We start from the raw sequence: 14,774 nt of genomic DNA, 5'->3' as shown, positions 1-14,774 counted from the left end.
ACCCAATCCTACTAGGTCAGAGTGATGTCACCATCTCTGCAGCTGATTCAACACCTGGCTTTGGAACCTCCCCTGCCTCGTCGTCTGGTCTGCTGGTTTAAGACCCCGCCAATAGACCCCTCCCCCAGAGGCCTCTCCGAACGAGGTCTGTTTCTAGGTCCTTCCAGCAAAAGCGCAGCCCCCTGCCATTCTTGAAGTTGAAGGGACGCGGGCCCAGAAGGGTGTGTGCGAGCGAGTGAGATCTAGTTTACACAGCTAGATGGGGACTCCCAAGAAGGACCAGCTTGGTTGTGGGGTCTCCAGCCTGTCACTACATAGCTCTCTGGATTGGTAGTAGTTTGCGTCCCCTAGGCAGGCCATGGGGGGTGGAGGGAGGGCGACCGGGGGTGTTATAGAGTGGGGAGGGGTGGTAGGAAGCTGGTGACCATATGGAGGCTTGGGATCTGCGTGGAAAGTGCCTTGATTTTTTTTAGATCGGGTGTGGGTGTGGTTCACAGAAGTCAGGGAGGAGGATCCGCAGGTTTTGAGGGGTGAGCTTGAGGCAGGCAAGTGGCAAGCGAGAGTGTCCCGCCTCTGGGGTAGGAGGGTCTGGGGAGCCTGCGGGTGGCTATGGGGAGGGGCTAGCCAGCGATGGGTTGTCCCGGCTGCCAGGAGGGGTTCCTTTTGGGAAGGGGTGACCGGTCTGGAGAAAAGAGGTTATGGGGCGTCGGCCCTTCCGGGGAAGGGGCTCGACGGCGTGGGCGGGGCCGCAGGGTGGGGCCTCCTCCTCCTCGCGCTCCCCCGCGGCGCGGGCGAGCTGGCGGGCGGGCAGGGGCGGGGACGGAGGCGGTGGGCGCCCGCGGCCGGCCCACAATGAGGAGAGCGGGCCGCGGTGAGTAAGCGGCGGCCGGCCAGGCCGGGCCACGCGGGGTGGAGGCTGCGCGGGCAGGTCGGGGCAGGCTGGCCGGGCGGGGTCGGGATTCGAGCCCGCAGCCCTAGCCGCGCCAGAGCCGAGCGAGGACACCGAGGCCCCGCCCCGGCCGCCGGTGGCGCCCCGAGCTCCCAGCCGCGCCGCAGTCTCTGCCGGAAACCGGCCTCGCAGGAGCCCGAGCACCAGCCTCGTGCTACCTGATCCAGAGTCGGAGCCGCACGAGCCGAAGCCCGAGTCCCAACCCTAGTCGGGGCCGGCCGAGCCCGGCCCACCATGGCGGGGCCGCGGGGCGCTCTCCTGGCCTGGTGCCGCCGCCAGTGCGAGGGCTACCGCGGCGTGGACATCCGCGACCTGAGCAGCTCCTTCCGGGACGGCCTGGCTTTCTGCGCCATCCTGCACCGGCACCGACCCGACCTGCTGTGAGTGCCCGGGGCGCGCGAGCGCGCGGGGCTGGGGACCGCCGCCCCCCTTAGTGACGCGGTGGCGCGCGCCATCCCGAGAGATCCGGGAGTCCACACCCGTCGGCTCTGTGTGCAGAGCAGGGGCGCCGAGACCCCAGACCCGTGCACCCCTCCCCCGCCTTGGGCCCCTGGTGTCAGGCTGACCCCTCCTCAGGGACGCTCCTACTCGAGGCTCCAGCGCACACGTTGAGCCTCCCTTGGGCGGCGCCTGTGCCTAGTACCCCCACACTTGACTGTAGGGGATCAGGCTGTGCCACTCCCCCAGATAGGCTGCCTCCGAGTTTGAGCTCGTGTGCGCGGACATTCAGGTGCTCTGGGAGGCTGACTTTTTCCAGTAGGAATTTACATCGGGAAGGACAACCACCGGAAAGGGTGTCAGAAAGAAGGCTGCCCCAAATCTCGTCCCACCTGAGACCGCTGCCCGGCTCTATTCACCCGGTTCTTCCCTTCTCCAGAAGCCTAAACCCGGTTCCCTTCTATATATAAGCTGTCATCCGACTCTCCAAGTCCCATATTTTGTCGGACTCCCACGGGAATCTAGGTCATTAGTTTCACTTCTCTTCAGCTCTTTTTGCCATTTACATTTAAAGTGCAAAGAACGGGGGCGGGGGGAGTCACCTCTCCATTAGGCATTTTGGGCTGATGCGCTATTGGGCATTAACCTCATTTCTGGCACAGAGGTCCTGGATTAATACTGTCAGGTGACTTGGGGCACACTACTTCCCAACACCACTCAAGTAGGAATCTGACAGGGTGTATGCCCTATAGTCCCGCTGTTCACAGTGGGGCACAGCGATGGGGCAGAGAAGGAGCGGGGCGGCGGGGATGGGGGGTGGGGGGTACAACTTTAGGACAGTTGACAGCCCGATCTGTAGCTTCCTGCTGGAAAGTGGGTCCCTCCTACCCGAGCCACTTCCAAAGGGTCTCCTGGAAAAATGTATTCAGGCCTGCAGAACGATTGACATGGGCTTCTACCTCAGCTTCTTTTCTAAGCCCTGGATCTTTTCGTTGGTTCATTGATTTATTTAATCGTAAAACTGAAAGTGACAGTTCATCTGGTGTCTGCCTTCCTTTCACTTCAGGCTTTAGTAGCAAATCTGGAAGAGGCCTGGCTCTGCCTTGCTTACAGCTCCCCTGGGAGGGCTTCTCCAGCTCTCACAACCGGCAGTCTCTGCTGCTCTCTCCCAGACCTGTTTCCATAGGACAGGCTGTGGGAGGGCCCAGGAAAGGATTGCCCAGCTCTAACTTGATTTACTGTGTGTGCAGTTGAATAGTGTCCCAGGGGCCCTGGAAGACAGGGTTTGGGAAGGGAGCTAGGTTTTATAGCACGGGACCCAGTGCTAACCGAAAAGGAGAGTGGGGCTTGGGCTTGCAGTGGTGGAGAAGAAGCTGGCTTGGCCCCTGCTTTGGAGCTGCCGCTCAGGGTCTTCTGTTTTTGTTGGGGACTAGCCCTGAAGCAGGAGGCGGAGGATGAGCCTCAAGAGAGGATTTAGTGGCAGGATGCTAGGTGCTGAACCCCCAGCACTAAGTGCTGGCTGCCTGGTGCTAATGTTTAAGCCCTGGGGAAAATCATTGGTTCTCTGGACATCTGGAAGGTGGGGTTGATAACAAGACCTACCTCACAGCCCTGTGGTCAGGATTTTAAAGGAGGTAATAAGCAGGCAGTTAACACTAACCACTAGAAGAGGTGCTATTAGGCGGTAGGGGGTGGGAATGACTGCTTAACCCCTTCATCTAGTCAACAAGTATGTGTAGTCACTGCTCCCACACAGTGGAGTTGGCAGAGACCACAGCCAGCAAGGCAGAAGCCTACATACTGAGCCAGTCATGGTGGCCCATACCTTTAATCCCAGCACTCGGGAGGCAGAGGCAGGTAGATCACTGAGTTCAAGAACAGTCAAGGCTACACAGAGAAACCCTGTCTTGAAAATCAAAAACGAAAACAGCACCAAAAAAGTCTACATACTGTCACACATGTAGAGCTTGAGGTGACTAACTAGGGGTCCCTAACTGGAGGCCTCCAGGGGACATCCTGGGGAAAGGCCAAGGTCAAGACAAAGCCCCAAGGCCCCGCCTGAGGACTTTCAAGGCGCAAGGGAGGTCACTCAGTTGTTCAGAAAGCAGGTGTGAAGGGCTTCCCTCCCAAGCAGAGGTCTAGACTCAATCCAGTTGGTCATTTGCTAGGGAGGCTGGGCCTGGACCAGGCTAATTGCATGGGAGAGAAACTGAAGCCAGGTTCTTTGTTTTGTTTGTTTATTTGTTTATTTATTTATTTATTCATTATGTATACAACATTCTGCCTCCATGTTTGGTTGCAGCCCAGAAGAGGGCGCCAGATCTCATTACAGATGGTTGTGAGCCACCATGTGGTTGCTGGGACTTGAACTCAGGTCCTCTGGAAGAACAGAGAGGACCTCTTAACCACTGAGCCAACTCTCCAGCCCCTGCCAGGTTCTCCATAAAGTGCAGAGAAGGGTGGAGGTTTATCTGTCCTCCATTTATTTATTTGCTAGGGATTGACTCCAGTCCCGTGTGCCTGCCAAGGAAGCACTCAGCCACTGAGCTGCAGCCTCAGCACTTCGGGGCGGATCCGTACAGGAGCAGATGTGGAGTAAGGGTCCTAGCTCCAGGGCTGCAGGCCTTGCCAGCCCAGGGCTGGTCCCAGGCTCTCTCTCTGTGTGCGCATGTGTGGGGGTTCCTGCTGTTTGGGTGAGGAACTGGACAATGCCCTTCTGCCTCCTCCAGCCTTTTCTAAATTCCCTCGAGACCAGGGCCCATGTGGCATTCATTTCTGTGCTTTCATTTCCTCGCGTCAGATGGAACTTTCTCGGCCTTTGAAAATTCTCAGAAAGATCTGTGCAGCCCAAACCCAGATGGTGTTTAGGGGTAGAGATGAAGTGGGAAATGCTGAGGAAACACTAGTATTGTGTGTGTATATGGTGTGTGTATATGGTGTGTGTGTGTGTGTGTAGGCTGGAGGTCAAATTAAGATGATGGTCCTGTTTTTTTGAGACAGGCTCTCATTGAGACCTGGGAGGGGCTGGCTAATTAGCCTAGGCTCTGACTGGCCACCAGACCGCCTGTCTCTTTCTCCCCAGTGCTGGGGACGTGAGCATTGGCGCTGTGAACTGAACTCAGGTCCTCATGCTTGTGTGACAAGCGTGTCACAAGGGAGCCACCTCCCCAGTCCCAGTTACCCCAGTTCTATAGGTTTCATCACGTATTATTTCAACAAGAACACTTCCTGGACACCAGGAACTGTGTAGGGTCCTGGGGAGGCAGTGGGGACAAACTATGACCCCTCCTTCTGGGAACACTGCTGAGGAAACCAAACGGTCTAGACAAGTTGCCCTTCTGTCACTGGATTTGGAGTCCCCTGTGTTGGACACTACGGTGTTTAGTATTACAGACGAGGAAACTGAGGTACAGAGAGACGAAGTAGCTAGGCAGTGGCAAAGCTTGTACACTTTGCAGTATCTAGGAGGCCTCCTTCTGTCTCTCTCAGATGCTGCTGGCCCTCACTCCGGCCCAGGAGCAAGGCCTGAGGCTCTCCTGAGTCTTCCAGCAGTGGAGGCAGGTAGGGTTCCCGACGCCCACAGTCACACAGCCTACCTGAAAGAGCAGGCCCACAGTGCCCCGCCCACTCATGGTCCAGCCCACTGGTTTCCACAGATGGATAAAGCCAGCCAGCACCTGTGTTTCCCACACCAGTGCCCTGAGGGGAGGTCCTGCCACCACTCACCTGCCCCACTCAGAAGCCAAGAAGCCCTTTCTTAGGGAAGTAGGAAGTCCCCTGGAGGGAAGCTGTCCCCAGGAGTGGCTGATGGGACAGACCAGCTGTTAGTTCTAGCGGCTCTGCAGTATGCTCATTTCTGCTCTGCTGCTAGCTTGTTCTATTTTGGGCCCCATTGAGAAACAAATGTAGGGGCTAAAGTTTACTCAGTGGTTAAGAGCTCTGGCTGTTCTTCCAGAGGAACGGGGTTCAACTCCCAGCACTCACTGTGACAGCAACTGTACCTCTAGTCCCAGGGAATCTGATGCCCTCTTCTGACCTTGGGCATCAGGTAGGCACATGGGACACAGACATACATGCTGGAAAACAGATATATGTATATATCTTGTTTATTTAATACATATTAAATAAACAAGAAAATATGTATGTGTACATACACATTAAAAAAAATACAAATTTAACAAAACAAACAAAACAGAAAAACATTCCTCCTGGTGTTGGATGGGGTTTTGGATTCCATGCTTGGTATGGCTTGTGTGTTTGTGACATTTGATGGAAGTTCCAAAAGTATAGATTCCCAGGGCTGGTTAGCTTCCCCTCTTGAATCTCACCACCCTCTTCTGTAAAATGGGGTGAGCACCTGTCAGGCAAGCTGCAGGGAAGTGCAGGCTCCTCTGCATGGGAATGCCCACATTGCAAGTCTGCATGCTTGGTTTGTCTTTTTTGCCACTGACTGAGGAGAATGTCTCCTGAGGAAGAACTGGCCATGAATCAAGAATCCAGCCATGGCCTTTAATCCCAGCACTCGGGAGGCAGAGGCAGGCAGATCTCTGTGAGTTCGAGACCAGCTGGTCTAGTTCCAGGAAAGGCTCCAAAGCCACAGAGAAACCCTGTCTCGAGAAACCAAAAAAAAAAAAAAAAAAAAAAAAGAATCCAGCCATGACTTGGAGCTTGGCTTGAGTCCACCCCTTCTCAGTGATTTCTCAAGCCTGGCTTGGGTACCTTTAGGGGCCATAGGCTCACTCTCTGCTTCTAGTTGACAGCGACAGTTCCATCAGGGCTTGCAGCCTCAGTTTCCTCCTCAGAAACCTCTAGGTGCTCTCCCAGCTCTTGGAGAGCTGAGGCTGGTCCTACCAGAATAAGATCACCTCCTCCCTCCCTCCTAATTCCGCCTGTCACCTCTCTTGATCAGTCCTTCTGTCTCTTGCAGCGACTTCCAGTCTCTCTCCAAGGAAAATGTCTTCGAGAATAACCGTTTGGTGAGTCCTCAGACAGATGGGAGCACAGAGGGCTGTGGTAGGAGAGGGCAGGGGTCGTAGAGGGCCACTACATTTGGAAAGGGGACTGGTTCAGGACCTAGGGGAGGTCTGGTTCTCCCTTCTCACAGCTCCCATGGGAGCTGCTCCTTCAGGCCACCATGTGGGGATGGGATTATAGTCACCCAGTCCCCTTACAATGAGCTGGTCCCTGTCTGAGAAGTGTTCCCTGACTCTGCCATCTCGCTGTCCTCTCCTCACTGTGGCCGCTCCTGTCTCCATCCTAGGCCTTTGAAGTGGCTGAAAAAGAGCTGGGAATCCCTGCTCTCCTGGACCCCAATGACATGGTCTCCATGAGTGTCCCTGACTGTCTCAGCATCATGACCTATGTGTCCCAGTACTACAACCACTTCACTAGTTCTGGCCAAGGTAAGAGGGGACAGCTCTTCAGGGAGGCTGCCCTGGGCTGTTGACTTCTTTTCTGAGCAGTACAGAAATAGCTGGGATGGCCAGGTGGTGGCGGCACACGCCTCTAATGGGAGGCAGAGGCAGGTGGAACTCGGAGTTTGAGGCCAGCCTGGTCTACAGAGCGAGTTCCAGGACAGCCAGGGCTGCACAGAGAAACCCTGTCTCAAAAAAACAAAAAAGGAAAGAAAGAAAGATAGAAAGAAAGATAGATAGATAGATCCAGGAAACAAACAGCCTGCCATTCATTCACTGACTGTAGATTTGCTAGTTCTTATTTTTTTTGCATTAAAACAGCACTGGCTTGGGTGATGTGCTCACACCTGTAATCTCCATACTTGGGAGGCTGAGGCAGGATTACCTCAAGTCTGAGGCCAGCCAGGGCCGCACAATCACAATCAGACCCTGTCTGCTTTGCCGTGTGTGTGTGTGTGTGTGTGTGTGTGTGTGAGTGTGAGAGAGACAGGCAGTAAACACAGGTGAGCTCATCTGTGCGTTCACCTCCCCTCACCCACTGCACTTCCTGTCTGACACTTCCTGTCCCGACACTTCCCAGCGCTTTTTCTTCCTGCCATGCGCTCTGTTCTGGGCTATTGCATAGCATCTTTGCAGAGCCTGCCTCCTCGACTTGAGTGTAGAGACACTGGAGAAGGGCATATGCTGGAGGGACAGGCATCCTCTCTGTTCTAGTCAGGTTCATGAGTGTCCCAGGGCAGCTGGGGGCAGACAGCTCCTTTCTGCATAGGGGAAGTGAGTCTAAAGAGGGGAAGCAAGGAGATCAAGAACACAGCACAGAAGCTGAACAATGGGGCTGAGGAGTCAAGGGTTCTGAGTCCTACACTGGGCAGTTGCTGCCACTAGGTCCTGAATAGCCAGTCCCATGTGGGTCATGTTTTCTGTGTCTGCTCTGTGTAGGCAGATTCCAGTCTGTCTCTTTAAATGGGGCGGGACGGGGTGGAGCTGGAGAGCTGGCTCAGTGGTTAAGAACATAGTCTTCTTTGAGGGGATCCAGCACCCACATGAACATGGAGGCTCACAACAGTCTATAATTCTAGTTCCAGGAGATCGAATGTTCTGACCTCTGCAAGCATCAGGCATGAACATACATGCAAACATAATTAAATGATAATAAAAAACTTTGGAGTAGACCAGGCTGGCCTCGAATTTGTAGAGATCCACCTGCCCCTGCCTCCCGAGTGCTGGGATTAAAGGCGTGCACCACGACTGCATGGCCATAAAAAATATTTTTATAAAAGACTGAATGTCGTTGTGCACGCCTTGTATACCAGCTCATAGGAGGCAGAGGCAGGTGATTTCTGTGAATCTAAGACCAGCCCAGTCTGCTAGGCCAACCAGGGCTACATTGTGAGACCTTGTCTTAAAAAAATAAAAGAGAACAAAAACCCAAAAAATACTGTTCTAGAGCTAAGAATGTAGCTTAGTTGTCAGAGTGTGTGGACACTGTGCATAAAACCCTGCTTGGGTTCATTTACCAGCACCATGTAAATTAGTGGTAATGGCCAACACCCCGGAATCCCAGCATTTGGGAGATGGAGGCAGAAGACCAGAAGGTCAAAGTCCTTGTCAGCTACACAGCCTGGGAGACATAATATCTTGTCTTTAAAAATAAAAAAAAATCTGTTTTTTGAGCCAGCACTTGCTGCCAAGGCTGATGACTGAGTTCCAGCCGTAGAACTCACATCATGGAAGGAAAGAACTGACTCCTGAAATTTGCCTTCTGACTTCTGCTTGTGAACCATGATGCTTTCAATTTCTGTACCCGAAAAGTAAATAAATATCAAAATCTTAGTTTAAAAATAATAAATTAGGGGCTGAAGAGATGGTTTGACTACTAATAAAGACTTAATTCAGAGCTGGGCAGTAGTGATGCATGCCTTTAATCCCAGCACTTGGGAGGCAGCGGCAGGTGGATCTCTGAGAGTTTGAGGCCAGCCTGGTCTACAGAGTGAGTTCCAGGACAACCAGGTCTGTTACACAGTGAAACCCTGTTTTGAAAAACCAAACAAACAAACAAAAAATAAAAGACAGTTCTCTTCTCAGCACTTATGCCCAGCAGCTCACAACTGCTTGTAACTCTAGCTTCAGAGGATCTGGCCTTCATGGGCATTGCACTCATGTGTGCAAAATAACACAGAGGCCGGGAGGTGGTGGTACACGCCTTTAATCTCAGAAGGACTTCTGAGTTCAAGGCCAGCCTGGTCTACCAGAGCTAGTTCCAGGAAAGGCTCAAAAGTTACAGCAAAACCCTGTCTCAAAAAACTAAACCAAAACAAAACAAACAACAACACATAGACACACACATATACACATAATCAAAACATAAAAGAAAACTTTAAAATTTGAAATTAAGTAAGCAAAGTGTCTAGAAGATGTATGTAGCCGTTTGGAGCATGCTGGAACTTCGGTATCTGCACACGCCAGGGACAGCTGCATTGGAAGACCCCAGAGTCACTGTGGGAAGGAGCCTAGCTTCAGTAGAGATAAGAACATGGCCTCAGACTTTTCCCTTTGCATTGCTTAACCTCCACCTCGGTCTCCTCTTTGGGATTGGGTTGTGCATAGAGCCCACCTCACAAGGTTGCTGTGAGGAGTGAAGGGGATGTGTGCAGAGCATGTTTGTCCTCTCTGATGTAGGACTCACGTGTCCCCAGCTTGTGCGGTACGATCTCATGACTGTGACTCTCACAGCCTGGGAAACAACTAACATCTCTAGTGTACCGTGTGCTGAGTTATAAAGGATGAGCATCACCGTAAGGGTGTTTCCAGTGCTGATGGTCTTGTTGGATGGAAGCCCCTGTAACAGAAGAACATATGTATCTGGATTGCTGATTGAGTGTAGCTTGCATAATAGTCAGGTTCCATGAATGGACCCTGTGACCCTGATCACAGTTCTCTTTCCAGACTGCACCTCTCTACTCTGTTCTTCGGCTTCCTCCTACCCCTTTCAGATTTTTTTTTATGTAGCCCAGGCTAGCCTGAAATTCAGTATGCTTCTTCCTCACCTTCTAAGCCAGTTACAGATGTGTGTAATAATGCTCACTTTGTTTCAGTCTTTTTGTGGCCAATCATGAATCTCTCTTCAGCCCTTCCTGGGAGTCAACTTCCTAGACCTGCCTGCAAGGTGGGGGTGTCCTGTGGAGTTTCATTGGTTAAGATAAAGTTTGTATCTTTTTTTTTTAATATAATTTTTTTATTGAAAAAAAAGTTTGTATCTTTTATGTCATTTGGCCCCTAGATACAAACCATTTTTATCCCATCTGCCACCGCTGTGATGTGTTCCAACCCATATTCCCTCCCCCAGATGGTCCTGTATTGTACCTTTTGTGCAAGTGGAAAGTGTGTGTGTGTGTGTGTGTGTGTGTGTGTGTGAGAGAGAGAGAGAGAGAGAGAGAGAGAGAGAGAGAGAGAGAGGGGAGTATGGCCAGTTCTTCCTTGCCTGGCCCTCTCATCTGTACAGCAGCCACTGCCTCTTTCTCCTGGGGAACACACAGAATATACTTAAGTATGTACAACCCAGGACTCCCACATGCTAAACAGGCACCTCACACTGAGCCCAGTCCCAGCCTTCCTTCCCTGCAGACCAGCACCTGGAACCCAGTACTTAACAAGTACTTGTAGAGCCCTTGCTGTGTGCCAGGCATTGTGCTGGCTGCTGGGGAAAGAGAGAGTTTCAGAGATCATGCTGTATGGTGTTGGAAGAAGGGAAAGAAAGCATGAAACATTTCTCAGGATCTGAGCAAAGGGCAGAGTTCACCAAGGAGAGCAGGAAGTGGTCACTTTAGATGTGTGGTCTTGGAGGGCCTTGGAGGGGATGTCTGAAGTGAGCGGGAGACAGCCAGACAGCTCTGAAGGTGTGGGGAGGAGTGTGGCAGGTAGAGCAGCATGGGTCCTGTGCTGCTGGGCTCTAGGGGGAAGAGGACAGGAGCCAGCCCAGGGAATCTCCCCAGGGGCTTGCCTAGGCTGCTGAGTCTCCTAACCTTTTCACTGTGACTCAGAATAAAACAGCTTTCCAGTCAGGCATGCCCTTAATCCCAGCACTAGGGCAGCAGAGACAGGTGGATATCAAGTGTGAGGCCAGCCTGGTCTATATAGTTCTAGGGCAGCCAGGGCTACATAGTAAGATCCTGTCTCAATAAAATACAGCAAAGCAAAAACAGATGCATTCCCTGCCACATCCCCAAGTTCACACACATGTGTAAGTGACATAAGCTTTAGAAATCAGTCCCTTCCCATCTGACATGATGGCCTTTGCATTGAGTAGATGTTTCTCCTCTGTGTATACCCTTGTTCAGATGTTGTATTTAATTGAATTGTATTATCATTATTATTATTATAAATATTTGTTTTGTGTGTGTGTGTGTGTGTGTGTGTGTGTGTGTGCAGAGCATATCTCTGTGAGTCATATGTTGGCGTCATAAGCCTGCAGAAGTCCAGAAGGACATTGGATCCTCTGGAACTGGAGTTACAGGTGTGCACGAACTACTGCCATGTGGGTGCAAAAACTCAAGCCAGGTTCTCTGTAAGAACCATTTTATTTGTTTGTTTGAAGACAAGGTTTCTCTGTAGCTTTGGAGCCTGTCCTGGAACTCACTTGGTAGACCAGGCTGGTGCTAGCCTCAAACTCACGGAGATCTACCTGTCTCTGCCTCCTGAGTGCTGGAATTAAAGGTGTGCACCACCGCCACCATCATCTGGTGTAAGAGCCATTTTTTTTTAAGCTGGGCAGGGGACGCACATGCCTTTTAATCCCAGCACTTGAGAGGAAGATGCAGGTGGATCTCTGTAAGTTCGAGGCCAGCCTGGTCTATAGAACTAGTTCCAGGACAGCCAGGGCTATCCAAAGAAACTCTGTCTCAGTCCTCCACCCCCACCAAAATTCACATTTGCTTATTTAATTTGTGTGCATGTATACCATGGCTCATGTGTGGGACAACTGTGGGAGTCATTTCTCTCCATCCACCATGTGGTTTCCAGAGACTGAACTCAAATCATCAGCCTTGGCAACAAGAGCCTTTGCCTGCTGCATCATCTCACTGGCCCTTTAATTGATTAACTCACTAATTAGTTATTTTTTGAGACAGGCTCTTACTTTGTAGCTCAGACTAGCTCAGAATTCATAATCGTGTAGTGTTAGCACTCGAGGGACTGGGATTACAGGTGTGCACCACACACACACACACACACACACACACACACGCACATACCTTGTTTCTTTTTAGTACTGGGCTTGAACTCAGAGCCTGGATTATGTTAGCCAAGCGCTTTGTGGATGAGCTGTCTGGATACTTGTCAGATCACCACACACGGACTGTTTTGTGGTGCACAGTTCTCTAGAAGTTAGAGGTTGGATATTGTTTTACTGCGTGGGTGCAGAGGAGGTTCTCAACCTGACACTAGCTGATGGAGGAGGGAGATGACCTCAGGGAAGCCCTGGCATGTGTGTGGGGTTTCCTCTGACCTGGCTCACTTGGAGACAGGTGGGCAACCTCAGGGAGCAGGCCACCTCCCTGAGCCTTCAGATCAGGCTTCATCCCTTTGCCTGAGTGAGAAGGAAGCTGAGGCTCAGCCTGCTGTACCCAGGTTGTGGCAGTCCTGGACAGTGTGAATCGCTGGCTCCACTTGAGGGAGGCTCAGCAAGGCCCCTGGCACAGGGCCTGAAAGTGGAAGTGTTTCCTGCTCTGTCTTATGTACAGCCCAGGTGCAGGCTCGTGTTCTGCCCGGAGGAGGCGGCCGTGGAGCTTTGGGTGGGTTGGCGCCTCCCTGGTCTCCAGGTTCTCTCCCTGCCTCAGACATTGTCTTTCCTGTCTTATAGCGGCTGTCCCACCATCACCCTCACCAGGAAAAGACCCAGCACTCCCCTCTCCCCCATCTGCATCCCCTGCTGTGCAACCAGGAGAGGAGGCTCAGGTAGGCAGACTCCTTGGGTGGAAGAGCAGGCGAGGGGCACAGCCTGGATATTTTCTCCAGAGTTTGAGTGAGTCACGTTCATTCCTGTGACTGTGGACAAACCCCATGCTGTCCTTGCCATCATGGGACTGTCAGGAGCTATGCGAATGACACACAGTGATGTGACTGTCCCTTTGACTCTGTGGAGTCCCAGGTTTGAACCACTCAGTGTGAATGAGGCCCCTCCAAGGCGGCATCTCTCAGGCCCTAGGAAACAATGACTCAGTGAGGTTTGGTACTTTGTCCAAGGTCGCTCAGTAGAGAAGTGGGGACCACCTTGTTAGTCCCCTCTCCAAAGGATATCAGCTTTTCATGAGCTTTAGAGAGAAGCAAGCCCAGAGTGAGTACCCAGACAGCCTGAGTGGGCTGACAGCAGTGGGCTAGTTGATGGAGAGCCAAGGCCACCAGAGGAAAGGAGGGTTGGCTAGAGCAGCTACCAGGAGGGACTTGGCAACCAAAAGTTGCCTTTCCTAGGGCCAAGAGGCCTTCCTTGGAAGCTGGAAGTCTGGGCTTCACTGTTTCTATACTGACTTGGGACATTGAGAAAGTCACCTTCTCTGGGCTCTGGCTTCCTCACGTGGGAGAAGGCGACAGCCTGCCGTCCTCTGGCTCTCCTAGGACTCTGATCTTCATGTGTTAGCACTATGGAGCTCTGTGTGCACTTGAGGGACCTGGCTGTGGTGGAGAGGGAAGGGAACTCTTCAGGAGCAGCATGGCTGGTAACTGTGCCCCATTTCCTGCAGGGTGATGACCTCTCCTCAGCCAGCCTGTCTGAGCAGGGCAAACAGCAGCCCCCCAGCAGCGCGTGCGCAGCCTGCGGGCAGCGGGTGCACCTGGTGCAGCGGTACTTGGCCGAGGGCAGGCTCTACCACCGGCACTGCTTCCGGTGAGTGCTGTAGGGCAGGGCATAGCTCCCAGCACTCGGGAGGGAGCTCCCTTGGGGTCAGCACCCACTGTGCCCTTCACACCTGCTGTGGCCATTCAAACCCACCAGGCTGTTTATACTGGGCATTCAGCTTCTCCTCACTTCACAGAGGAAGAAACTGTGGCCTAGAAGAGAAAGACCAAGACCCAGTCAGTCACAGGATTGCCCTCCCATTCTCATTCTTTTTAATTTATTTAAAAATATTTATTTATTATGTATGCAATGTTCTGTGTGTACGCCTTCAGGCCAGAAGAGGGCACCAGACCTCATTACAGATGGTTGTGAGCCACCATGTCGTTGCTGGGAATTGAACTCAGGACCTTTGGAAGAGCAGGCAGTGCTCTTAACCTCTGAGCCATCTCTCCAGCCCCCTTCTCATTCTTTTTAAAGATGTATTGATTTTTATGTATGTGTCTATGACTGTGGAAGCAAAAGCTGTGTGTGGGGACGCCCCTGGAAGCCATCTGCAGCTACAGGCCGTCGTGAGTGGCTCGATGTGGGTGCTCGGGACCAAACTCAGGTCCTCTGCAAGAGCAGCAGTTGCTCTCAAATGCTGAGCCATCTTTTTTCCTGAGGTGCTGAGGCTTGAACCCAGGCCCAGGCATGTGCACGGCAAGCGTCTCACCACTGAGTTTTGTGCTCAGCCCCCCTCATCATTGGAGCTCAGTTGAAACAAAGAATTTTCTTAGGTTTAAGTGTGACTTCCTGGGGATGCCAAGTTGTTTGGTTTTGTGGTGCTGGGACTGAACGCAGTCTGTGTCTGCTAGGCAAGCACTCTACCAGAGCTATTCTTCCAGCCAAGGGAAGACAGGTTCTCCTTTTTGCTTTTTCTGTTTTTGTTTTAAGGCAGTGCCTTACTGCGTAGCCCAGGCCAGCCTGGAACTGGTGTTTCTCTGGCCTCAGTCTTCTAAATGCTGAGATAAAGTACGTCGGCGTAACCCTTTAATCCCAGCACTCTGGAGGCAGAGGCAGGCAGATCTGTGAGTTTCAGACCAGCCTGGCTACAGAGTGAGTGCCAGACAGCCAGAGCTACAAAGTGAGACCCCGTTTTATAAAA

The 14,774-nt window shown here is 52.3% G+C and overlaps 1 protein-coding gene across 2 annotated transcripts in view; it reads left to right on the top strand.

Moving 5' to 3' along the window:
• Nucleotides 1-668: 668 nt before the first annotated feature.
• Micall1 (MICAL like 1) overlaps nucleotides 669-14,774 on the top strand; it is a 29,855-nt gene continuing 15,749 nt past the window's right edge. Inside the window, exons 1-6 of one of the 2 annotated variants that reach the window (XM_050165551.1) lie at nucleotides 1,201-1,329; nucleotides 4,877-4,948; nucleotides 6,315-6,363; nucleotides 6,648-6,789; nucleotides 12,659-12,753; nucleotides 13,536-13,678. In XM_050165551.1, coding sequence (XP_050021508.1) covers nucleotides 6,705-6,789; nucleotides 12,659-12,753; nucleotides 13,536-13,678 — 323 coding nt within the window. In that variant the 5' untranslated portion in view covers nucleotides 1,201-1,329; nucleotides 4,877-4,948; nucleotides 6,315-6,363; nucleotides 6,648-6,704. Of the gene's footprint in view, nucleotides 1,330-4,876; nucleotides 4,949-6,314; nucleotides 6,364-6,647; nucleotides 6,790-12,658; nucleotides 12,754-13,535; nucleotides 13,679-14,774 lie in introns of both variants that reach the window. The other variant, XM_050165550.1, reaches the window with a different exon arrangement.

The sequence above is a fragment of the Alexandromys fortis genome, unplaced genomic scaffold (genome assembly GCF_014885135.2).
Source record: "Alexandromys fortis isolate MF-2015 unplaced genomic scaffold, M_Fortis_MF-2015_v1.1 scaffold_157, whole genome shotgun sequence".
Classification (NCBI taxonomy): Eukaryota; Metazoa; Chordata; class Mammalia; order Rodentia; family Cricetidae; genus Alexandromys; species Alexandromys fortis.
The sequence above is the reverse complement of the archived record's forward strand: the minus strand, read 5'-3'. Positions and strand labels throughout refer to the sequence as shown.